This window comes from Empidonax traillii, unplaced genomic scaffold (genome assembly GCF_003031625.1).
Source record: "Empidonax traillii isolate 1590-97213 ecotype Southwest subspecies unplaced genomic scaffold, ASM303162v1 scaffold257:size1394852, whole genome shotgun sequence".
Taxonomy (NCBI): domain Eukaryota; kingdom Metazoa; phylum Chordata; class Aves; order Passeriformes; family Tyrannidae; genus Empidonax; species Empidonax traillii.
Genome location: NW_020955450.1, coordinates 89,884 through 113,844, shown reverse-complemented (window position 1 = coordinate 113,844; position 23,961 = coordinate 89,884). Strand labels below are relative to the sequence as shown.

The following is a 23,961-nucleotide window of genomic DNA, read 5'->3' as shown; positions in this document are numbered from 1 at the left end:
TATGGCAACCACAAAGTACTTCTTTGTCACGGTGGATTAAGATTTCAGAGATACTGATTCAAGAAGGTATGCTTGTCCTCATTTCAAACAAGGAGATGAAGAAGGGAAAGTGGTCATCTGAGATCACAAACATGCCTGAGGCACTGCCAAGAATAGAATCCTTAATGCTGAAATTCTAGTTCTGTAGCCGAACCTCCTTGATCATTCTTCTTTCTCAGTTAACGAGCAGGAAGATTATATACTCTGCCAAGAAGCACTATCAGTCATATTCTCAAGCGGAACTCGTGCAGTATGTGGTTCTGTGAATGCATTCTTGTCTTACTTTGTTTCGCTTCTCTCCCTCCTCTTACTTTCCCCCAAGGGAAGACTCGAGGACTGAATCCCTTTCAGTTAGATACAATAAATTAAAAGATTAACAGCTGGGTATGTCCGAACCGGCCTTAAAAGACAGATCTTGAAGCTCTTGTGCAGCAAACCATAATTTCAACTCACAGTTACACAGTGTTCTGGGCGTAATTGCACGCAGTTTGTCTCTGGCTTCATTGCAGGGTTTGACAGCTTGAAAAGTGACATGTAGCAAGTCCACAGGGAAAAAAAAAAAAAAGAAAATCTGTAATAGCGGGTAGCGGGATAAACTGAAATCCTGACCAGGAGTGCTTTCTTTTCTTGCAAAACACTTAAGAATGAGGATGTGTTGTGTGTTAAAAAATGCGTCTTAGCCAAAGTCACTACATCTTCCAAAAATTCCCCAACAATTTCAGTTCCGTGTGACATCATTTTTCACTTCTTCCCCTGAAAGGTCGTGAAGCAGTTTTGTAAGAGGGATGCAGCTTCCAGGTGAGAGTTCCCACTCCTGCACAGAATTGCAAGTCTTGGCTTGCATCCAGGAGGTATCTCAGTCCTTACTAATGTTCCACTGGAAGTTTTCCAAAAAATCTGTAGCCATGAACATCTTTTTGTAGAACAACATTCAACTCTTCTACAGATGCTAACGTTTTTTCTTAGAATCACAATTCCCTCTGACTTTTAAGGTGTCCCTTGTCCTAATTTCTTCCAAAACCTACAGGGGGGTTTCAGGGGTACCCCACAACCCAAGCATGTTTGGAGATAGCATTGATAATTCATAAACTCTTTACAGAGCCTTTTCTTTTCCAGGCTATAAAAGCTATTACTGCTACCTTTATGCTATTATATTTGCTTTCAAGTCTAGAAACACCAGACAGGCTACAGAAAGTTTTCACTCTTCAACATCACAATGAAATGCTTTCACCCTAAGGCATGAAAAATAGTGAGGTGCTTTGGAAATCTCAAAATCCTAGGCAAATTCTGTGTATTTTTAAATTCAATATTAAAACTGCTTCCCTAGCTCCTCTGTAAAATTGTCACAAGACATTGAAATTTTATACTTCTCAGAGCAACTTCAGAAGTTTGGATATCCCAAAGGTGTAAAGAGTTTAAAAAAACTTACTTAGTTGTGTTTAAGCCAAGTTTTACTTCAATGAACTTCAACAAATGCTCATTTTCTTTATGAGGAACAAACATCTGAAAATTAATTTAGCAGAAAAAGATCATATGAAATGCTGAAAGCAGCTTTCACATAGTCATTCATATCACAAAATGTCAGGAAACAATAAACTATTCAAGATTCAGTTAAAACTAACGAAGTGGATTAATTGTGACAATTAAGAATCACGGAATCAATTAGGTTGGAAAGATCTCTGAGATCATCGAATCCAACCTCTGACTAAACACCACCCTGTCAACCAGATCATGGCACTGAGTGCCACATCCAGTCTTCCCTTAAACAGCTCCAGGGACGGTGACTCCACCACCTCCCTGGGCAGCCCATTCCAATGTTTAAACATTCTCTCTGTGAAGAACTTTTTCCTAATGTTCAACATTAACCTCCCCTGGTGCATCTGAAGACTGTGTCCCCTTGTCCTGCTGCTGGTTGCCTGGAAGAAGAGACCAATCCTCACCTGGCTACAACTTCCGCTCAGGTAGTTGTAGAGTGATGAGGTCACCCCTGAGCCTCCTCTTCTCCAGGCTAAACAACCCCAGCTCCCTCAGCCACTTCTCATAGGACCAGGTACTGGTATAGTATCGTAAATCTTCACTTCAGTAAATCTATCTTTAGGGTTTCCTTCAGAATATTATTCTCTTAATTTCATTAATGTACTCCAACAGGAGGGCAAGTGAAAAGCTGACAATAAGTTGGCCAAAGACTACTGAGCAATGTAAAAAGGATCATGAAAAACAGACACAGACTTACTCCCAAGGAAGCCAAAGAGGGCTGCGCTTGGCTCCACTGCAAAATAGGACTGCAGCTTAGCAAAAGTTATGAGCATTTGTACCTTTCACAGAGATTGTCTGAGCAGCCTAAAGTTCTGCAACTTAACTCGTAATTGTAATTTAGCTCTTATTTTTCAAGGTTAGGTTTTATTTTCCTGGAGATACAGCAAGGCTAGTCGGTCTGACTGGCCCAAGAAAACAATCATATGTGAGCACTCTTTCAACCTTTTTAGGTTTCACTCGTTTCTTCTAAGTCAATACTGTTAATTAACAAAACCAAGGTGAGTTTGAAACACAGAGGAAAAGCAAAATAAAATATGTAAAAGACTAGAGCCAGCAAGAGGGAATTGCTAATCAAAATACAAGACCAGGCTAAAATCCTATGGTGCAATCTCAACTCCTAGCTGACCATTATACAAAGCAAAAGTCTCTGTTCCCATAATCTACTTGAAATTTAACTGAAAAATTAGTATCTACCCTGAGACTACTCACACTTGTTCCTGGCTACTGTGTCTCCATGCACAAGAATACTGTTTTAATATTCAGACCAGTTTGTAGGGCCCAACCAAGTTATAACAAAACCCATATATATAAAAAAGATAAAGTGTGATTTAAAGAGTATTTCCATACTATGTTTCAACCCCCAAAGACTAAAACCCCAACAAAAGACAGCTCTTTGAGTTGCTAAAGTTTTTATAAAATTACTTCATTTTTACTACTCCTATTTGCTATGAATTAAGCTATGAACTATCATATCAATACAATAAGAAACATTTCAAAAGATTTTTTCACGATACGTCTCCAACTTTCCATTTAGATCCTGACAATTAAAATGACTTTTTACAGAGGAATCTTACCTTTAATAAGAAGTTTAGTGTCACTGCTACTGTAAGTACCAAATAAATGTACATTATTTTCAGCAATCTTGACATAATTGTACCTTTTTTCATATTCATCTGCAAAAATATTTTAAGAATGCTGTATCATTTGGAGTTCAGTTTAAATTTTCAAACTAAACCTAGAAGAGGGTCTAGTTACCTGAATGCATTTAGAGAGCATTAAAGCTGCTACGAAACTGAGTAGAGGTGACACTAGTAAGGCTGAATTTTCAAACTGCAGAAGGTACCCCAAGAAGAGAGAAAACAGGTAGATTTTGTATACTTCATGCACCTGTTGAAGGAAAGAAATAAGCCACAATAAAACAAAACTATAGTGGATATAAAGCTTGCTTTTGTAGAACAGTAGCTCATTACTCTGTTAATGAGGGGACTAATGGAGTGGGTCCTCCAGCTCGAGTCTACAGGGTACCATTTGGCTCTGGAAACTATTTCACATCTAAACGATACTGGTCAGCCTCAGTAAACAGTGCACAATTACTTCACAAGAACTCTGTAAAAATGCCCAAAGCAGGAGTATTTTACAATGTCTCCCCATTCTGTAACACCTTGCTGTGATGCAGCGTGAAGCAGTAACCACAGTGCACCAGTAAGAACACACAATTTGTGTGACAGAGCTGACTACTGCACTGAGGAGCTTTCCTTGCCCTCAAAATAACTTGTTCATTAACCTGTCTCAGGAATACTCAGACTGTTACTGATACTTCCTGTTATTTGCTATTTGATAAGCAGATCTTATAAACCCTGTGACTTGATTCTTTAGACCTTTACCAAAACACCCATCTTCTCCCTTATATACCCTGCTTTGAACTTCAACAGATCAAACATTTCCCACTGCTGAGGAACAGAAAAAAAAAAAAAAAAAGGCAACTGAAAGAAGAGGTGATGAATAAGAATGGCATGCAGCTTGATATCTAATAAAACTAGAAGGCACACGTACAAAAGAGCATATTCTGCAACAGGCAGAATTGAAATGCCTTATTGTTGCAGCATTTCTAAGAACCATTTTGCAGAATAAATTCAAATACTTTCTAGTATTGAAAAATCAATTGGCCTTCAGCACCTGTCTAGTCTGTTTATTGCCTAAATCAGTGCAGGGTGGGCCATTCAGGGTGAAAACAAGCTCTTTAACTCCACAGAGCCAACAGAGGACTTTTTTGGTCTGCCCCACCCTGCCGTGAATAGGTGAAAGTAAGGAAGAGGCAGCTAGGCCAAAATGGAGTATCATCCATCACTCTTTTAGCTCTCCAAGGATGTTTCAGGCCTCAGAAGCTTTGTTTAGCTTCTGACCCTTTTGTTAGGAAAGCTGTCCCAAAACAAGTAGTCCAAAAGAGACTCAGTTTAAAGCTATTTTATTCTTCTGATGACATGCACTTCAGCTGGGCCCAGGCTGAAAGACACTCGTCCCTCAGTCTGTGCCCTCTGGAGCCCTGAGCAGTTCGTATGGCAGGCACGGCGGAGGCTGTGTATAAGTCCCCAACCCTCAGGGGGCTGAAAAGTTCCAATACCTTCTCTGTCTGTGCCAGGGCAAAGCTGTCTAGCAGGAAAAGAGAAATAGCCTGGACAAACAGGAGATAATGACTGTATTCCCACATCATCATGAAGGTGTATGTTGAAGCATTCACCAAAAGATAACAAAACTTCTAGGGAAAAAAAGAAAAACAAGAAAAAAACATTAATTTGGTACCTATGCATCTCTGTCACTAAGTAACTGGGGGGTCATTAAAACATCAACTATGGAAATTAATTATTTTATAAAATAATTAAAATACGGACTTTAAATGTATTTAACATATTATCAGTTGGAAGAAATTAATTACTGAAACATTCAAAAACCTTTAAAGCCAACTTGAAGAAACATCACCGACAGTGAGAAAGGGTAATGAAGTAAATCCCATCTTCTCCAAGCAATAGTAAAAGCAACAGAACAGTTTACATAGTGAAAAAAATTCTGCATCAGTTTATTTAAAAAAGGACAGCACGCAGCTCACTACCATACTGTTCCCTCTGAACCCTCATGGGGGTATAGCAGGGCAGGGCACAAGTCACTTAGCAAAAACTGCACATGCCTAGGTGAAATCCAACTGCTTGTTTTGAAAAGAACAAACAAAACATCTACTGTTTTCCGCCTAGAAGGACAACAGTGGCAGAGGTAACTACCCTAGAGCACAGTTCTACCAGCGAGTCTTTGTTAAGAAATTAATTTTGCTTTACCTCAGCAGAACAATTTAGGTTTTTTTTTAAATAGCCTGTGAGAGCTGCTACTTGACATGCAAAATACGGCAAAGCCCAATTTTCCCTTGATGGTATGGAGTAATCAATTCTTGTTGTATCTGTCCTAGAACAAAGTACAGAGAAACAAAATTATTAAAATACTTATGGAACAAAAATATCAAGGAAAGCCTAAACTTCACTTCTAGCCATCAGTGTGGCCTTGCAAGCAAACTTTTCCTGGTTTTGGTGTAAAGTAACACTGACACAATTTCACTGCAGATCTAGGTCATACATTTAATAACAGCACGGAAGGCCCAAGCTTTACTCATCTATTCAGCAGGTCTTCTTATTAGGTAGCATTTATAGGAGTGAAACCAAAAAGCATCTGCCTCCAGCCTTTTTTTACCTGCTTCAACACTTCAAGTGGGATATGTCACACACTGCTTCTGCCAACCTGCACAGGGACACAGGAGGAGTGCTAAGAGCTCTTATGTCCCTAGGCAGGGAACCGCTGCCCTGGCAGCAGCTTTTCACATTACGGTGAAAATCAGCTCATAACTGAGAGAAAAGATTCCTTTCAGCTCTCATACAGTATGTTTTAAACAAGTGATTCAGGTGGTTGAGCACAACATTCTTAGAACACAAACTGGTGTTCTCTCATAGCAGCAGCAGCAGCAGATATTTTGTCTACAGGGAAAATTCTGCCCAGCAAAACAAGAGATTAAAGACGGATGGGGAGCATGCAGGGTTTTCCCATGGAATGACTTGACAGTATCCACATAATTAGAGGTGTAGGTGAAAGTTTTAAAACGTGCTAAAGTAACTTAGAAGCACAAGTAACGGTTTCAAATGTGATCAAAGGCATCACTTCCAGAGGCACATAGTCTTCTTTGTGTCTACTATGTCTTTAAAAAGAAGCCTTAAGCTCCTTTATTATTTAGATATTAGAAAGCATCACCTTTCATTATTTCCTCTGAAGCCTCTTACAGAGATGTATTTGGAGCTTTCCTAACTACTAGATCTTTTACTTTGTTAACACTGCTTAATCTTCTTTGCTGTTGAAAAAATTACAGATTTATTCACCATTTTTCCTACTTTCCACTGTTTACACCAGCTTAATGAACACTAATCTTAGCTACTAATCGCAGATACGGTCATGATGAGTTCACACTCCTTGAAGATGCTTCCCAACAGTTCAACTTACAAGATATATCTACAACATTTTGCTCCTCCATAGTTCTTTTATTTCAAGTGCTCTCAAGTTCACAGAAAGCCCCAGAGCAACTTCATGACAAACTAGGAGCCTGAACATAGGTTCTCACTGCCCAAATGAGGCTCCCTATTATTGTGGTGCTTCATAAGGGGAAGGGGCATTTTCTTCCAAGTGAATTGTTTTAAAATAAAAAAATCTTGAGATCAAGATCATCTAAGAAGATTCCACTTTGCAGAAAAATCCACTACAAAAAGAATATTAAAAAAATCAAACATTATTTACAAGGAAAATGCACTTGATCATTTCCTTCTAAGCAATAGGACAACCGTCACAATATTTAGATCTGGCCAGAGAGAGTAATTCTGTTTACAGGTGTTTTAGACATTTGTTTTCGACATTTGTTTTCATTCTTCACCAGCACAAAACCAAAACCTTCTGGGGAATGTTTTTGAAAAATGAAATTGTGTATGCATACTCCTGTATTCACACACATACATAAAGTCAGTTCAACTGGCAGTGTGGATGATTTGGACAACAGGGGGCCTTTCCATTAATAAAATCATCACGAGAATCAATGAATCTCTTAAAAATGTTTTGTATCCAGCATAAGATCTTGCTCTCACAGTGAGAACACAAAGCTTAATAGAAAGCATTTCAATCGGCTCTAATATTTTAAAATGCCTTATTGACAAACTAGATTGTATAAAGATGTTTTTCTTACCTGTTAATAATGAACCATGCTACAGTCAGCATTCCTGCCAGCCAAGTCCCACTCATAACCCAACTGGTTACAAACAATGCAGTCACATAAATTCCCTGCAGTCCAAAAACTATACCAATGTAGAAATACACTGGTTCAATAACTTCCTGAAATTACAAATAAAAACGAAGAGACATAGTGGCAACTGTGCTGAAGCTGGAAATTATTACTATTTACTATTTGTTACTGCTAACAGTGTGCTAGGTGCTTTACAAACAGGTAAGAGATGTCTCTCCTATTCTAGAAAAGTATTGGGCATGCTTTTATTTGGGGTTCAGGAAGAACAAAGCAGTGTGAAATAAGCGCACACTTCGGGAGTCAGCTTGCTACCTAGCCGTGAGTTTTGTATTTGCTTTAGCATAAACATTGTAGGTGTCAGATTTAATAAATCTAAACTGCAGTGGGATATAAAGTTCACAGGACTACTGGAAGAAGTTATGTGGGGGAGGAACTTGGAGAAGTAAAGATATGGTAAAAATGGTTCAAAAATAAATAAATAATTAAAAAAGAAAGATAAATGAGGGAGGTCACAAGTATGCAGCACAAGCAGAACAAAGCCCGAGCAAAGCCAAAATTGACAAAAGGTTTATCTACAGAAGTGGTTTTCCCTAGGAGAATGGGCAGACAGGTACCACAGTGATAGACTTCTGTACTCCAAAGGAGCTAACTTTCCTGTTTTTAATGGATAGCACAGACATTCCCCACATTTCTAAGCAGTCTGTAGAAGCAAAGAATAACAGTTAAGTTTAGTGCATACAAACCCCTAAAATCCTATGCCAGAGACTGATCAGAACTGAAGAGAACCTGGACCTGGTGAGAGGCTTAGTTCAGCTCATTCAACAAAAAATGCACGTGTTCATTGTATACAGCACAGAAAGTCTCTCACACACAGACACAACCATAATGAAAGCACAGAAAGTAGGAGAAATGCACATACTTCGCTACCAGATGCTTGATATAAAACACTGGCAATCAGCTCTGGGTACAAAGTCATTTGCTGGACTGCATTTATTGTCTTCAGTGATACTGTTTTATTGTTGTGTGTCAACTCATAAACACCTAGAGACAAAAAAAAATATTATTCTTAGAATCACTTACTATCGCTGTTCTTAGAAGAGGTCAAAGTGTATTCAAAGGTGAGGGGGAACAGATTTGATGATTAAAGCTACTGACTGAGTCACCACAACTAATTTTAAAGGAAGGAGAAATTTCTGTGTCAGATGCCATTCCACCCTACTGATCTAGCAACCATCTGAAGCACTGCCTTTCAGTAATGTACTGATGCAGTCCTGGAACTACCTACTTAGAGACCACCTTCACAGGAGGTTCTTAAGACGTGAGACAGATCCAATAGGGATGAGCAGGATGCTTTAAACCTGTCTCCGGAAGGAGGTCAGGTATGATGGCCTCAGTCATCATCCCTTTCAGCCCCCATTTCTGACGCTTCTGAGAATCATTTACTGAACACAATATGTCTTTCTATGGGGTTGAGATGAAATTGAAGCTGGCATACTTGAAGGATGCATCATTCCAAAACGTTATCTTTAAAGAAAAGACTTGTCAATACTTAGGACAATAGAGGAAATATGAAAAACAATCCAAATTGCAGTGTGGGGGAGAACAAAAACCTCAAAGCTAATGCAACAGCCAAACCAGACAACTGAGCATATCTTGGTGTGTGGTCTGCAGTTGGTTCTCTGTAGGCCAAACCAGGTCTTGCAGGGACTTATAACTGAGTAAGATAGGGTTGTTCACTCACTCTTCTCTCCTGAGTTCTTGCTTTTCCCCATGTCAGCCCAGGTGCACTTCTGAACTCACCAAGCTAGAAAGTGTTCCTCCTTTTCATTGCGTTAGTTTTCTGCCTGTTTAGGGACCTGGGGTCAGTGAGCTCCAGAGCCAGTGCAGGATAAAGAGCAGGAGCACAAAGGAAGGAGAGATCAGTGCCACCTGGTCTGTTCTCCTTCCTGTCCCCCCACTCAGTCCTCATCAGCATCTATTCATCATAGCTGACAAGAGTAAAAACTTCTGGCAGGGACAGGATGGACCAGACCAGCTCGTGACAGAAACAGTTCTATCTTCTGACAGAGGATGGAAAACAGTACTTTTCACCCCCCATTCCAAAACTCAACATAAATTATGTTTGCATGGCAGAAAATTCACCATGTAGCATGGACAAATGCAGTGATAACTTTGATACAGGGCAATACGAGAACAATATTAACCCTGTGCCAAAGCACTGATTGAAGGCAATCTGCTGGAATATAGGATGTTAAATACTGTTTTTTAAAAGGCATTGAAAAGTTAGGACGGTATGTAGCTTTTAATTAATCTGATCGATACACCTACATAAAATCAGTCCCCCCAGCTTTCAGGAGTTTTTACTGTCTCCAAAAGGAACAGACTTTTCAAAGTTAATAAAACAAATGAGTTTTGTACCTCTTTCAAAGGAAGGAGCCTTTAGCAGTTCTTTATAGAATGAGTAATAAATGGCACTGTCACCCTGAAATGTAATTTCTCGTTCAAGTTCCTAGAAAAAAAAATAAATACATTCACCTCCTGGAATCTCTTCCCGGAGAAGACTATATATTTTCAGATAGACTGGTTTTGTAATACAGCACATGGTTATGACTCCACTGTACATCTTCAAAGTACTCCACAAAACATCAATCTTCATAGCACTTCTGTCAGGTATATAATGCTCTTTATAACTTAGCAAACATGCTTGGAATCAGAGCAACTCAAATCCACATTGTAAGTCAGCAATAAATCCACAGAATCCTTTCATACTCAAAAACCTGATTTTCATTCAACTTTCCATACTTTACTAAACAACATAGTTCTTAAAAAAGACAAACCCCCAAAAAAACACCCCCCCCAAAATAAAAAAACAAACACAAAAAAAACCCCAAACCAACAACCAAAACAAAAAGCAACCTAAAAAGCCCAACACATATTCCTATTGCTTTGCTTTTGCAATCCCAGTATGCCTCAGTTATTTCTCCAAATTTTAGAAAGATATTTCAATGACAAATGCTGGCATGGAAAAATGTAAAAAAGCATGAAAAGCCAAAACTAATGTTACCAGGAGAAACACTTCAACAAAAAAAAGAAAGAAAGATGACAACAACAACAACAAAAGAAGAAACTATTTCAAAGACAGGCCTCAGTAGGAGGACATGGGATTCTGCAAGCAAATAGTTCCAACCTGACAGGGATCAGCTTTGATTTCAAGCACACAATTTGGCTTTTGTTTCTGTAGTTTATCTTTACCTGCCTGCTGGAAAACCAGAATTTCCGTTCGTGATATGTTGAGAGGTACACAGAATACATCATTCCACTGGTCACTGCCGCCAGGCAGCCAAAGAAAAGTTTTGCAAAACGCTGGATTAACATATCTGAAAAGGGACAGTGAGAAAGCTAAAACAGTCCAGAGGATTTAGAAACAAACAGCATGTCCTACACATGACTCTTATTTCTGAACAGCAACTGAACTTACTGGAATCAGAATTAACACACCCATTAGCAGCTCAGATACATGGAAAACTGTATGTTATTCCTGTCCTGCAGAGCTTTCTTTCCCAGTTGTTACCACTGCTTCACAGGACCCTCAGATAAAATACTCACATACTACACTGCAAACTTTCTCTCCATTTTAGTAAGCTTTGTTTTCAAATGAATTCCAAGAAGAGAAAGCGTATTCCAAATAGACAGAGCAAACTCTAGATTCTACCCAAAATATCACAACCTTCTTAAATATTAAGAGACAGGTGGCAATACCATATCTAACCGTTCCCAAGACATTCAATTTTCCACTCTGTTTTTAAATATGAGAAAGAACTAATCTGAATTTTACCAAACTCACTCAATGGGCACCTACTTCACCTGTAGCTCCCTTTTAACATAGAAGTTTTTGGCAGTTTGGTAAGCACTTGCCTAAAATTATACTTTTAGTTCTGTTTCTTAAAAAGCTGTAAGGACTTTTTGTCTTGTTTCAGTACCATTACTTCATGCCTCTCAGCTTCCCAACCAAAAGATCATTCCAGGAGCAATAAAAATATTTAATTGTATTCAAATAGTAACAACAGTAACATTGTTAACTCCTCTCCTTCTCCCCCCGGCCCCTAGCCTGAAACAGTCCAGGACTACCATTTCACTCCACAATACATACAATGTCATTATTAAAGAATTCTAATGTGCGTGCCTGTTTTCTCTTGAAACATGCAAAAACCTAATTCAAAATAAGTCTGTTATAAATTACTGTGCTACAAATATCTTCCCATAAAATGTAAATGAGTAACGAAAAAAAAATCAAAAGTCTGCTAAAAATTCTGTAGCTTACATTTTGGCGATCTTCCCAGCTTTGAGTTTTCTTTGTTTCTCTGCTCTGGAGCCATTTTGTCAGATTCTGAGCAGTTTTGTTTCTTTCTCTGACGCAGGTCTGCTGCCCCTGAAGACATTTTTTTTTAAGTTATTGCAATACAATACCTAAAATCGCACTCTGAGAAATCCACACAGCAGCAGATAGCAGCCAGATATTGCTACTGATTCAATCCCAAGGAAGATATATTTGACAAATAATCAAAGTGTGTCACATGCTCAACTACAATAACAATATCACCATATAGAATTCAATTCCTATGTTGTTCCTTAGAAAAAACAATAGTATTCTCTTGAGGTCGTACTCTGGGGTTACCCAGAACCCAAACTAGAAGCTAATTGGTTTATTTCATGATGAATGTATTACACAAATGAAGGAAATCAATAGTTTAGATAAGCTACATACACTTGGAGACACTGAGCAACTTCATTCTACTTTCATCCTGGGTTTACACAGCTATAGCAGTGTACAAGGCACACTACTGTAATACAAAAATTGCTCTACTTCATTACTTTTAAATTGAGCTGCCCATTCTTCATAAGGCAAAAGTTTTTTCAAGTAAATAAAATATCATTTTTTTCCTGCTTTCGGATCTACTGGAACTAAGCAGATTTATGAATATTTAGACTAACATATAATTTAAAAGCCAAGCCTGCTCAGCTATATAGATTACATCATAAGACCAAGAGTTTTCTCAGCTTCTGTTAAGTTTTCTGTAAACAGCAGCAGTTTGAAGCTCTGATCCACTTATTTTAGTGTCTGAAAGGCAATGACGCTAATTCAGAGTGCAAGTCTACATACAAAAAGACTCATTGCAAAAAGTATTTTAAAATTATTGTATTAAAGATATCCCACAATATTTATGCCATTTTGGAAGGGTGATGAAAAGGTTTAACTGTAACTCATGCTCTAGAACTTTTCAGCTCTCCCATTCGACCCACTATACAATGTTGTCTGAAACTTTGTAGCCACCAACTTTCTCTGGACTTAAAGTAGCTCTTTCATAAAGCCATCCAACTTCAAACTTGAAGTGTCATCCCACAGCAAAGCTCTTTATTACTCTGGCTGTATATTACTTCAAGTCTTAATTCAGTCTAATTCTACTCCCAACTATTAGATTTAAAAGTTAGAAACTAGGGATAGAAATATAAATTATTAAAGCAATGTCTGCCTGTATCAGGGCGCCTGTGTGTAAACAGAGCAATTTATAAATTATTCTGAGCAAACCAAGACCTCAATGATAACATTTTTCATGGAGTGAACAAAATGAACCTTCTTAAACAAGACAAGAACTGGAATGATTTTAAACAAAACAAGGTTTAGGATGTTCAGTATCATATTTATCATTATGCCATTCCAAATTCAAAAGTACACCAGTATCACTTCATGTCATGTATATAAGAAGTCAATCAGCAGTGCAAACATCAAGGGCATTGCAATTAAAAATCACTTGTACAAGACATAATAACACAGAGTGGGGAGAAAACCCTGGATCACCAGAATGGGCAGATATGTGCTTGGAAGGACAACTGACTGCCCTTGTCATTCTAGTTATGACCAAAGCAACAGTACTGAGAACACTGAGGAAAATGCATTTCTTCTGCTTTTCTGGAAGAGAAGTGAGCCATAGTAGAAGTGTAACATACTTTTTTTATAAAGTCTAGAGTTAGCAGCAGTAATAGAAAATTCCTAAAGAAAGAACAATTTAAAATTCTAATTTTGAAACAACTGCATCTCAGTCAGCAAACGATTTTCACCTCTGTTTTGAACGATGGACAACAGATCCCCTCCACACAACAGCAACAGAGAAGGAGCCAAGTGTGCCACTTCTGTTTTATCTGCAGCTGCCTCAAACAAGAAAAAATTTGTTTTCACTTCTATGAATCCCTTAAATGGAGTGAAATGAAAGTGAAACAAGGTAACAACTAAAAATTATTTAGAATTTCTAACTGATGGTACAGCCTCTAGTAACTCTCTATCCAGCATGCAATTAACTCTCTATCCATCATGCAAGTTTTCATCTGAGATTGCTTTCTAGTTCTCTGTAAGTTCCCTGTAAATTTTTTTTCAACTTCTGTTCAGGCAACATTTTTTGTGTATCTATTGCAGAAAAGCATAACTCACTGCTCCTGAGTGCCACAATACTCATCTGGAATAACAGGAATTTTTCACCTGCAAACTGAGCACTGTCTGCAATTCTCGTCCTCTCACCTAAGCAAGGATAAGATAGAGCTGGGAAACGTTCAGAGAAGGGCCATGAGGATGATCTAAGTTGGCAACGGCTCCCATACAAGGAACAAGGAAACAAGTTGAGGATGCCTCAGTCTGGAAAAGAGGATGACCAACAGAAACATGCCAGATGTCTACAAGCCAGTGAAGTGCACCAACAGGTTGAATAGAGAGCAGTGATTCACCTTCTTTTCTAATACAAGAAGTTCTCAAATAAACCCAGTGAGTCAGGCTAAAAGGAACCAGCTCATTGCACATCACCTTCAGGTACACCACTCCTACCCAAAGAATGTTCTGTAAACCAACAGCTTACACAGATCCAAGAGAAGACTGACACATTCGTGGAGGGCAAACAACCAAGGACTACTAAACATGCAGAAACCACGTCCAGCTCAGAAAGTACCTAAGCTGAGAACAGCTAGGATGCTGGAATATGCCATGGGATTTGCTCTTGCATTTCTCTGGGTGCCTGTTAACAGTCATGTTTCTGCTGATTTCCCCCAGAAAACTAAACGCCTTCTCCTAGTCCCCACAAAGAGCATTAGGACAGAAGAGAGCTCAAGAAAAATGCTTGTGTGAGGGCTAAAAGTGAAACAATTACAGAATATCCTGAGATGAAAAGGACCCCACAAGGATCATCAAGTCCAGCCTCTGGCCCTGCACAAGACCACCCCAAGAGTCACAGAGAGTATTGTTCCGGAGAGTATTGTTCAAATACTTCTTGAACTGCGGTAGCCTTGGTGCTGTGGATTCCTTGGGGAGCCTGTTCCAATGCCCAACCACCCTCTGGGTGAAGAATGTTTTTCTAATATTCAGCCTAAACCGTTCCTGACACAACTTCAGGCCATTCCCTCAGGTCCTGTCACTGGTCATCACAGAGCAGAGATCAGTGCCTGCCCCTCTTCTTCCCCTCCCAAGGAAGTTGTGGACCACAGTGAGGTCTCCTCTTCTCCAGGCTGAACAGACCAAGTGACCTCAGCTGCTCCTCATAAGGCTTCCCCTCGAGGCCCTTCACCACCTTCATAGCCTTCCTCTTGACGCTCTCTAATGGCTTAACGAAACGACAGAGAAGACTAAAACATATGGAAGGATGCCAAAGAAAAGGCAAACTCACGGAGGCATCCACAGAGCCCCGGGAGTTCTGCCCAGAGGCAACACTGGGTGAGGGAGGAGAACGATCCCCCCAGTTCCTGGGCTCCCACCGGCCCGGCCCTCTCCCGCCTGGGGCTGCGAATCTCGGGCTGCCCTGGACTGGGATGGGCCCCGAGGGCCGCCGGGGCGGGCTGGGCCCGGGAGGCCGCCTGTGCCCTACAGCCCAGTGTTCCCCCCCCGGCACAGCCACGGCACGGCCGCGAGGGGCGGACACACCGTCGGCCTGGGCCAGCGGCCCCGGCCCGGCCCCGACCGCCCTCCGCCCGGCCCGGCTCCGCGGCCTGAGGAGCCGCCCCTCACCTTCCTCCATCGCCGGCCCGCGGCCGCCGCCCGCCGCCGGGTCCCCCCGCCGCTCTCCGCGGGGCGACGCCTCCGCCCCGCCCGCGCCGCCACCGCCGCCCGCCTCCCGCCGGCCGCGGGGGCGGGAGCGCTCCCGCATCCCCCGGCGAGCGGAGCCGAGCGGAGCGGAGCGGCCCCGCGCTTCCTCCCGCCGCCGGAACTGCGGCAGCGGAGCCGGGGCTGCGGCCGGAGCGGGGTGGCGGCGCACCCGGGCACGGCGAGCACAGGCACAGGGGCGGGGCTGCCCTGAAGGGTCCGCGCTCCCCTCACCCGCCCCGCCTCGCAACCTGCGAAAGCCGCATCCCTTGGGCCCCGCGGCGCAGGGCCCCGCCGGCCAGCTCGGCTCCAGGGCGAACGTGCGCCTCAGAGGGGCCGCGGGGCCCCAGGTTAGCCTGGAGAAGAGGGGGAGACCTTGTGACTCTGCAACCACCTGAAAGGAAGGTGTAGCCAGACGGGGGTTTGGTCTCTTCTCCCGGGAAACGAGTGACAGGACAAGAGGACAAAGCCTCAAGCTGTACCAGAGAAGGTTCAGGTTGGACATCAGGGGGAATTTCTTCACAGAAAGGGTGATTAAACATTGGAATGGGCTGCCCAGGGAGGTGGTGGAATCATTGTGCCTGAAGGTGTTTAAGGAAAGGCTGGTCGTGGTACTTAATTGAGATGGTGGTAGTTGGTCTAAGGTTGGACTTGATGATCTCAAAAGTCTCTTCCAACCTCTTCCAGTATCTTCCAACCTTTCCAACCTATCTTCCAACCTCTTCCAACCTATCTTTTCCAAACTCTTCCAATCTTCGATTCTGTGATTCTGTGAAACCAGGGCATTTCCAATGGGTGTTTCTTGCTCGACACCCTGCCTGCCCCCATAAAGAGCCTTCCTCCCGGGGAAGGGAGCCCTCCCTCGCTCCTTACGGACACCAATCCAGAAAGTCCCTGCCTGATGGCCAGCTACAAGGGCCTGGTGGGAGGAGTGGGTGGTTGAGCCTTAACACACACCTGCTTTGGGCTCCTTTTTGCATCATGAAGAACTACTGAAGTACAGTACCAGCACCCCACTGTCGCAGAGACCGTGTGAATGCAGGACAAAAGGATACCCCCAACCCCAGTGAAGGCTGCTTTTGGGAAAACAGAGTCATAGAATTGATTAGGTTGAAAAAGACCTCTGAGATCATCCAGTTCCAACCTGTAACTGAACACTACCATGCCAACTAGATTTATGGCACTACGTGCCACATCCAGTCTTTTCTTAAACATCCTCAGGAACACTGGCTCTACCACCTCCCTGGGCAGCCCATTCCAATGTTTAATCACCCTCTCTGTGAAGAAATTCCTCCTGATGTCCAACCCAAATCTCCCCTGGTGCAGCTTAAGACTGTGTTCTCCTGTCCCTCATTTCCTGGGAGGCTGCCTCCTACCTTGCTACATCCTCCTTTCACGTGGTTGCGGAGAGTGATAACCTGATCCTCCTCAAGGCTAAACAATCCCAAAATGAGCTGTGTTTGGATAAAGGGAAGCCAAGGAAAGAGCATAAGGGAAAGAAAAGCATCCTTAAGCAGAGGAATAGGTAGGCATTTCAGCACACCAGCCACCTAATAATTATCATGGTTGTTGTAAGCACCCTGGCAAAAGAAGGATTTGGAGAGATGGGTGAGCTGGGCATGCCTTCAGAGTGTAAAGGATAGCATGGAAAAGTGTTTTCTGTAACTTAAAGATCTGGGGAAGCCAGTATGTTCAGTGATGAATGTGAGTAGGGATAGTAACTGAGTTACAAAGACAAAACTGGTGCTGAAGGATCTTTATAGTGGTGTGCTTTATGCTTGAAATGACATCAGGTCCAAGGAAGAGATGCAAATAAGGGGTTGATGTGGCTACCGTGAGACTCATCTACATTGTCTATTGCTGGAGTCTTTGTGGGCTCTCTGAGTCAGGACCTTGTCATTTTGGGGAGTCTGTGAGGCAGTGTTTGCTTGCACCGAACCATGAGTAGTGATGCTGGGAGAAGAGCATATCCACCCTGAAGCAGTAGCAGCTTGGATGTTTGGTGGTGAAAGTCCTGAGTTCTGGCCACAGTAAGCTGAGCTGAGTATACACATGGAGCCGGATTCATTGCAATATGACAATCCCCAGATGTTGCAGCTGTGGCAACATAAACTGCTCCTGTGCTGCACACAGGATGTCAGGCCAGGGCAAAGGCTGGTGCCCTCCCTGACCACTGCCTGGGGACATGCCTCAGGAGGCCCCCCTAGAAAGGAGTCTTGCTGAAACTGATGGTGTTTGCCACTGCAGGCACTCTTAACGCTTGATTCTTGAGCTGGGATTGTCATTGTTGATGATCTCAGAGGTCCTTTACAACCCAGCTGATTCTATGACAGAAGTTGTCACCCTGTGGTGCCCTAAATCTGCCTGCAGATCTCTGTGATGGGCTGAAGGCTCAGGGCTGGCAGAGTGGCTGCTTGGAGCACACTGGGAGTTTGTGTTTTGGTGGTTGACTACAGCCCTGGGGAGGACCTCCGAGCCTTGCCCAAACCTGCTGTGCAGAGAGAAGATCGAGGCAGCTAGTGCAGGACCCAGCCCAGGGGGAAGGGTGCTCCCAAGCAGCAGGTTTTCCACAGAACACCATGTTTTCTCCTTCCCAGTGTCCTGCTATAGCCCTAGGGGATGGACTGAGCATAGGAATGGGCTTGAGCTGCAGGTCATCATTCATCAGACCGCAACTGTACTACAGACTAGCCTTCCACGTGGGATTTACTTCCACACATCATCAGATGGTTGGGGTGTATAAGGCCCCATGCATTAAAAGTTTTCTGAGAAGCTCCAGAGTCTATAGGCCCATGGTCTAGGCAGAGGTAGCCTAGCAAAAGCTGAAGGGCTGGGGCAAAATCTGATGCTTAGCCTCAATCAGCATTGGTTTTTCTTTGACTTAGGTCAGATCTATAATGTTGAATGTGGGGGATGCCTCTCTAATCACCCAGGGTGTGCGTGTGGAGATGCACTAAAGTTCACTATCAGGGTGCAGACATCATTCCGCATGTAAGTGCTCTGAACTAAATTCTGCCACCTTTGAGGAAGTCTTGCCATGAACATGAACTACCAGACTAGGATCATCATCTCTGGGAGCAGGATGGCATCAACCAAATACTGAAAGATTGCTGAAGACACCCAGCTATTTACTAACTAATAGTCTAGAAATGACTGCGAGGTGGGCAGGATCTGTGCTGTCTGTGTCTCATCAGAGGTGTGCGTGAGGGGAGTTTCCCAAGCACTATCTGCCAACGGCTGAGGTGCCTGGGCTCAGTTTTGTGTTGGGAGGCTGTAATCCCAGCAGCTCCCAGCAGCTGACCCTGTCCTGCTGAAGAAGTCTGTTGCTGAGCAGAGCAAATGGGATTATTTAAACCTCTCAGAAGTTACCGTTGGAGGAGCTATCGAAGAGGTTTGTGGGAATTGCCCCTTGGAGACTGCATGTCAGACCGATGGCCGATCAACTGCTGCAAAACTGATTTGGTTACTTGTCTGGCAGCTGTCAGGAGAAACTAAACCAATTTGTGTGTCCTGTTGGAGCGTAAAATGAGATTTGTAAGTTTCCTGGGTTTTTTAATAAAATCTAAAATACTTCTGCAATTGTTGATTTATTGGATAGTTAGAGGAGTTGCTTATGATTGTAATGATCCGTAAGTTGTCCATTGCATTTCTAATGTATTGGGTGTTGTCAGTTTTTGGTTGGTTTGTAGGTTTTTTTATAAGTTACCGGAATAAGCACAAATAATCATTGCAATGAAAAGAACAATAATTGCTTTTAGTATTTTTATTCAGAGCATTGATACATGGATAGGGATAAAACAAACTACTGCTTAGTCGTACTCCAAATGTTCTTTTTCTTAAGCCTTCTTTGTACCTGCTGTTTCATACTGTACCTAGTTGCATTTCTTGTACAACTTCAGTTTTCTACTGATGCTCCAGTATATGGATCATCCCACACCTTGAATTCAGTAGGATTGTAAATACACATCAAGTAATTTATATGCACAACTGTACAGTTAGCAGAGAAGTGGAAAAATCCATCCTGCTCACTTGATTTTCATTTTTTCTGAGGGGAGAAAAAAATTGCACTTTTGAAGGTGGGAGAACCAAAAAACATTTTTCATGCAAGTTTCTTTCTCCTAGAATGAATATGCTGAAATGATTTTTAAGGTAATGTTGAAAATGGTATTACTGTTGCACTTCAATCTTCCAAAATGCTTTCTGTAACTAATGTTATATGAAAGTTATTTCATTTGACAGCTTATTATGTGCCCTAAACATTGTACTGTAATACATTGCAGTGAGTAAATACAGAGATGCTGTGGTTTTTTCCCAAGCATTCTCTGTACAAACATGCATCATGTGTCTGCATGATGGCAGCATTTGTTCTCTGTTTACATATTATTTCTAAGCCCTGCAGACATAACTTTTCTTTTTATTTACAAGTTCAACATTCTGATTCTTTCTAGTTTAACAATCATTCTTTGTCTCTTTTAGAGATGTCAGGAGGCAGACACAGATGTACCTTGGTATAATGCATTATTATTGGGCACGTTCATCATTACTCAAAAGTAAAAAATGCGTAGTTGTTTATTTTGTGAACAAACCAAGTTATATCTTTGTACATTTAAGATCCCATGCCTAAAATGCTTGTAACGTTTCAATGATCAGGTAATGACTTTGGATATTTCACCCACTCTCCTAATTTCAGCGTTTTGTGGTGTGGATTTACTGGCTTCTAACTTATGGGTTTGGATTATCAGTATCCAAAGGTTTACTTATTTTAATAATTTTGGACTCTTCCCTCGCCAAAACTGTATGTCTTCTACAAGGGTATAAAAAAATAGTCCCTAAAGAAGTGTTTGTGGGACCAAAATTCTGCACTGCGCTCTCTGAAATGATGTGGGGGATATTGGGGGGTAATGACAATATGGAAGCATTACTTAAAACTAGACCTAAGAAGTCAGAAAATTAAATTACACAAACCATATAGAACCTTTGAGATTTTTTCCCATCTATTTACTTCTCTTCCTACCTTATTTCAGCACAACCTCCAGTGTTTTTGGTGGCTTCAGCTCCTGCCTGCCTTGCCTAGGGTATAAGTAAGTCGGGTTCTATTGTCACCTGCTTTATTGTAAGACATGGTCGATATACATTAAAACAAGGGAGCAGATTTAGATTTGCACAGTGAAACTGAGCTGGGGGCATGAAAGCATGCATTGGCTCTGTTCTCTCTTTGCTTCAACCTTCTGTTGATAAATCTATGTTTTGGTTTTTATTGAGGCCTTCGAAATTTTTTTAAGCAGTGCTCCCCCCCCAGATGGAAGACACTACTGATTGCCATGACCATCTTCCTGTACTCTTTTTTTCTTCTACCCTGCTTCTTGTATTTGCCTCAGCTTCAATGATGCATTTTCCAATACTGTCTTTGAAGCAGCGTGGGGTCTGGCATGTTCATTTTCTTTACTTCTTCCCATCCCTCCTGATGCTTTCCTGTAATCCAGAACTATCTTGTAAGTCACCCTGTGTTTAGATGTATTTGATGCTCTACAATCTGATTTCTCTTCTACTTCCCTCTAACAATCCCATCATCTTCTCCATCCCTTTTTTGTACCACCACAATGAATTCCTCACTCTTCTTTGTGTTTGCACCCTCTGAAATGGCATTGATCCTTATCAGAATTGCCTTTATCTGACCTGTAATTTTCTGTGTTAATTTCTTGCTTTTCATCTTACTTCCTAAGACCAAGTGATGTCAGCTGGCTAATTGCTCTGTTGCTCCTCCAGCATAAGTGCCTTCAGAGCACTGGATCAGTAATAAAGTCATGCTAAGGGACTACAGGAGAAAAATCTTGATATGTCTTTGTTTGTCCATTTAAACACGTACCCTCTTAGTGATGTGACTTGCTTTCTGTATCACTTCTCTCTTTCTCTTCTTGTTCTAGTTCTTGTTTGTGCTGCAGGTGAAGTTCCCCAGAGCAGGAGTCTGACCCTCGTATTTGTGAAACATGCGGAGTACTGTGTGCCTGGCCAGAAATAACTGTAAGAGAGCATAACTGGCTGGTAGCAGCCTTGCCCTCCACATGGCCTCTGCTCTGTGAGCAGACCCAGTGCTCTGCCATTGTCTCTGTCCTTTCCTGCGCTCTTTTTTTCTCCCTGAGCTGTCTCTTTGACTTTTATCCAAGGATAAAGCCCTTTGAGTTAGATGACTCACAGCTCTGCACTTCCTTTGACTCATGCTTTGCCACCTAAGACATTGGTCAGCTCTTACTAAATTGCAATTTGGTTTTTTTTATTGCTAATGACGACAATCCTTGCAGTTCACATCTCTGATTTCACTGTCACTTCTGCTGGGTCAGAGCTATGCTTGCTTTTTCTACAGTTGGTCAAAGCTGTATTTCCCATTTCTCTTTCTGCATTTCCCCTTTGTCCCTCTCCACGGGTTTGATAACACTGGGTTTTTTAAACATCCCCCGCAGACTTCAGAGCCTGGAGGCTCTTTTGTCTCTGGAGCCCAGCTGTTTGGGCTGCATTTCTGAGGAAGAAGTTGCTGGTCCCTGCTGCAGCCTACCCTGCCAACATGGAAAGGCAGCCTGGCCCCTTGCCACCCTGTGCAGCATCCTCACTGTTCATCAGCTGCTTGACCATGAGCAGCACAGTTTCCCCAGCTTCCAGTGGCATCCCCGATGACACTTGTGCGATGACAGAGCAGTTGGTGGCATCACACGGGTGTTGATGATGAGGGCTTAGCAAACACTTCGGCTGGAACAAAACAAGCACTAGAATTCAGGTCACTTCCCAGGCCCTGTGTTGTCCCTGAAGGGCAGGGCTAGCATGACTGGAGTCACTGAAACTCCATCCCTGACACTGACATCAGCAGGAATGACTGATCACATCCAGGAAATTGCTCTTGGAATATTGTGCTGGCCTTTTTTTGCGTAAGTATTTTTCAGAGAAGTGGAGCAATGTGATCTTTAATGTATTTGTGTCTTAATGTCTTACTAAATCCACTAGTAGGGCACATCTCCCATCCCAACATAGCAACTAGCACCCTTAGCCCCACATTCTTGTCCGACCATGTTACTGTTGGCAGAAGGAAGGGCGATAGCACTGCTTTTGATGGGTTTCCAACTTTAGCAGGAAGGAGTTTGGCCTGATACTTGAAGGTCATAAATCAGTAATACAAGTCATGGCCCTAACACTAAGCAGACAGTAGATCCCTTTTCAAAAGCTGCATCCAGTGTTATTAAAACGTCTTGGACTGAAGCAACCCTCTGCAGCTGGTGCTGCTTTTCAGTGGAGTGAGTAGAAAAATACTCCAACACAGGTAGAATACACTCTGACTGGGCTGATTGGCTATTACCACGCTAGTGAACTGCTTGTTGCTTGCTGAGATTTCCTAGACAGCAGGAAAAGAAGTGGATGGGACTATGTGTAATTATTAATGTAGGGTGCAACTTCCATCTGGGATATGGATTCTTGACTCCCAGGCAGGTCTGAAAATCCCAGCTGTAATTTTCCAGTGAGGAAATACAAGACAGGCAGTTTGTTACAGAGAATTGTGATTCCTCTAGGAAGGGCAGTTCTGTTCCCTGAGCATTTCTTGACACCTGGCCAGCATTGCCAAGCTTTGACTTCGTTCCCAGAACTGATGCTCCCCAGGTCTGGAGTTGTCTGAGTTAAACTGCCACATCTGAAATCATTACTTTTACTGGCACCCCTATCAGTCTGTATAACTGCTTCTGTGAGACATGGGGCATTATGAAAAGCACATAGAATAAACAAACCTAATGTGTAAGCAGGATACCCATCACTGTAATTATGCCTAACTGTACAGTTACATAAATGCTTTTCTTGGGGAGTCACCAGTGACGACAGCAAGCTTTGCCTGCCGTGTTTGGGCTAGTTGAAGCACTGATTCATCATACTTTGAATACTCTGCTTCCTGCTTGTTCTATGGTAAATGGATTACTGCCTGCAATTTCAGTAGTAATTAATGAAGATGAGAGATTGATCCAGTGATAAAACTGGGTTGTTTGAAGAAGAAGAATGATTTACTCCACATGTCAAACCTCACAGCATTACTAGAATATCACTAGCTTGTTTTCAGACCAACTCTTCCACTTCCTCATAAATGCATTTCTATCGCTTGGGATATCCAAATCGTAATTTGGTTCTTTTGTTCCTCCTTCATCTGAAGTCTCCCTATCCTTCTCTTTATGCTGCTCACATAAAGCAGTGCATATTTTTCCAGTGCATGTTTCTTCTTGAGCTGCCCTGCCATCTGTTACTCATCAGGTTGGTCAAACTTTGGGTGCAGAAAGTAGACTCTGGATGAAACCTTGTTGCTTACATAAAGGGGGGTGCAAAAAGGAGCAGTGCCATGAGAGGGAGGATCTGGCTAGGCAGGGATCTCAGCTTCTTCCACTCAAATGGAAGCTCCGGAGGAGATACCCATGCTGATTATTTTAAA

At 42.2% G+C, this 23,961-nt stretch overlaps 1 protein-coding gene across 3 annotated transcripts in view; it reads right to left on the bottom strand.

Moving 5' to 3' along the window:
* The window catches only part of DPY19L4 (dpy-19 like 4), a 33,823-nt gene extending 18,250 nt beyond the window's left edge, over nucleotides 1-15,573 (bottom strand). For 2 of the 3 annotated variants that reach the window (XM_027889250.1, XM_027889253.1), the window contains exons 1-11: nucleotides 15,435-15,573; nucleotides 11,715-11,822; nucleotides 10,646-10,770; nucleotides 9,812-9,902; nucleotides 8,313-8,434; nucleotides 7,337-7,482; nucleotides 5,403-5,526; nucleotides 4,697-4,831; nucleotides 3,331-3,462; nucleotides 3,150-3,248; nucleotides 1,469-1,542 (exon numbers count right to left, since the gene is read on the bottom strand). In XM_027889250.1, the coding sequence (XP_027745051.1) occupies nucleotides 1,469-1,542; nucleotides 3,150-3,248; nucleotides 3,331-3,462; nucleotides 4,697-4,831; nucleotides 5,403-5,526; nucleotides 7,337-7,482; nucleotides 8,313-8,434; nucleotides 9,812-9,902; nucleotides 10,646-10,770; nucleotides 11,715-11,822; nucleotides 15,435-15,573 (1,295 nt within the window). The remainder of the gene's footprint in view (nucleotides 1-1,468; nucleotides 1,543-3,149; nucleotides 3,249-3,330; nucleotides 3,463-4,696; nucleotides 4,832-5,402; nucleotides 5,527-7,336; nucleotides 7,483-8,312; nucleotides 8,435-9,811; nucleotides 9,903-10,645; nucleotides 10,771-11,714; nucleotides 11,823-15,434) is intronic. The other variant, XM_027889251.1, reaches the window with a different exon arrangement.
* Nucleotides 15,574-23,961: the final 8,388 nt, after the last annotated feature.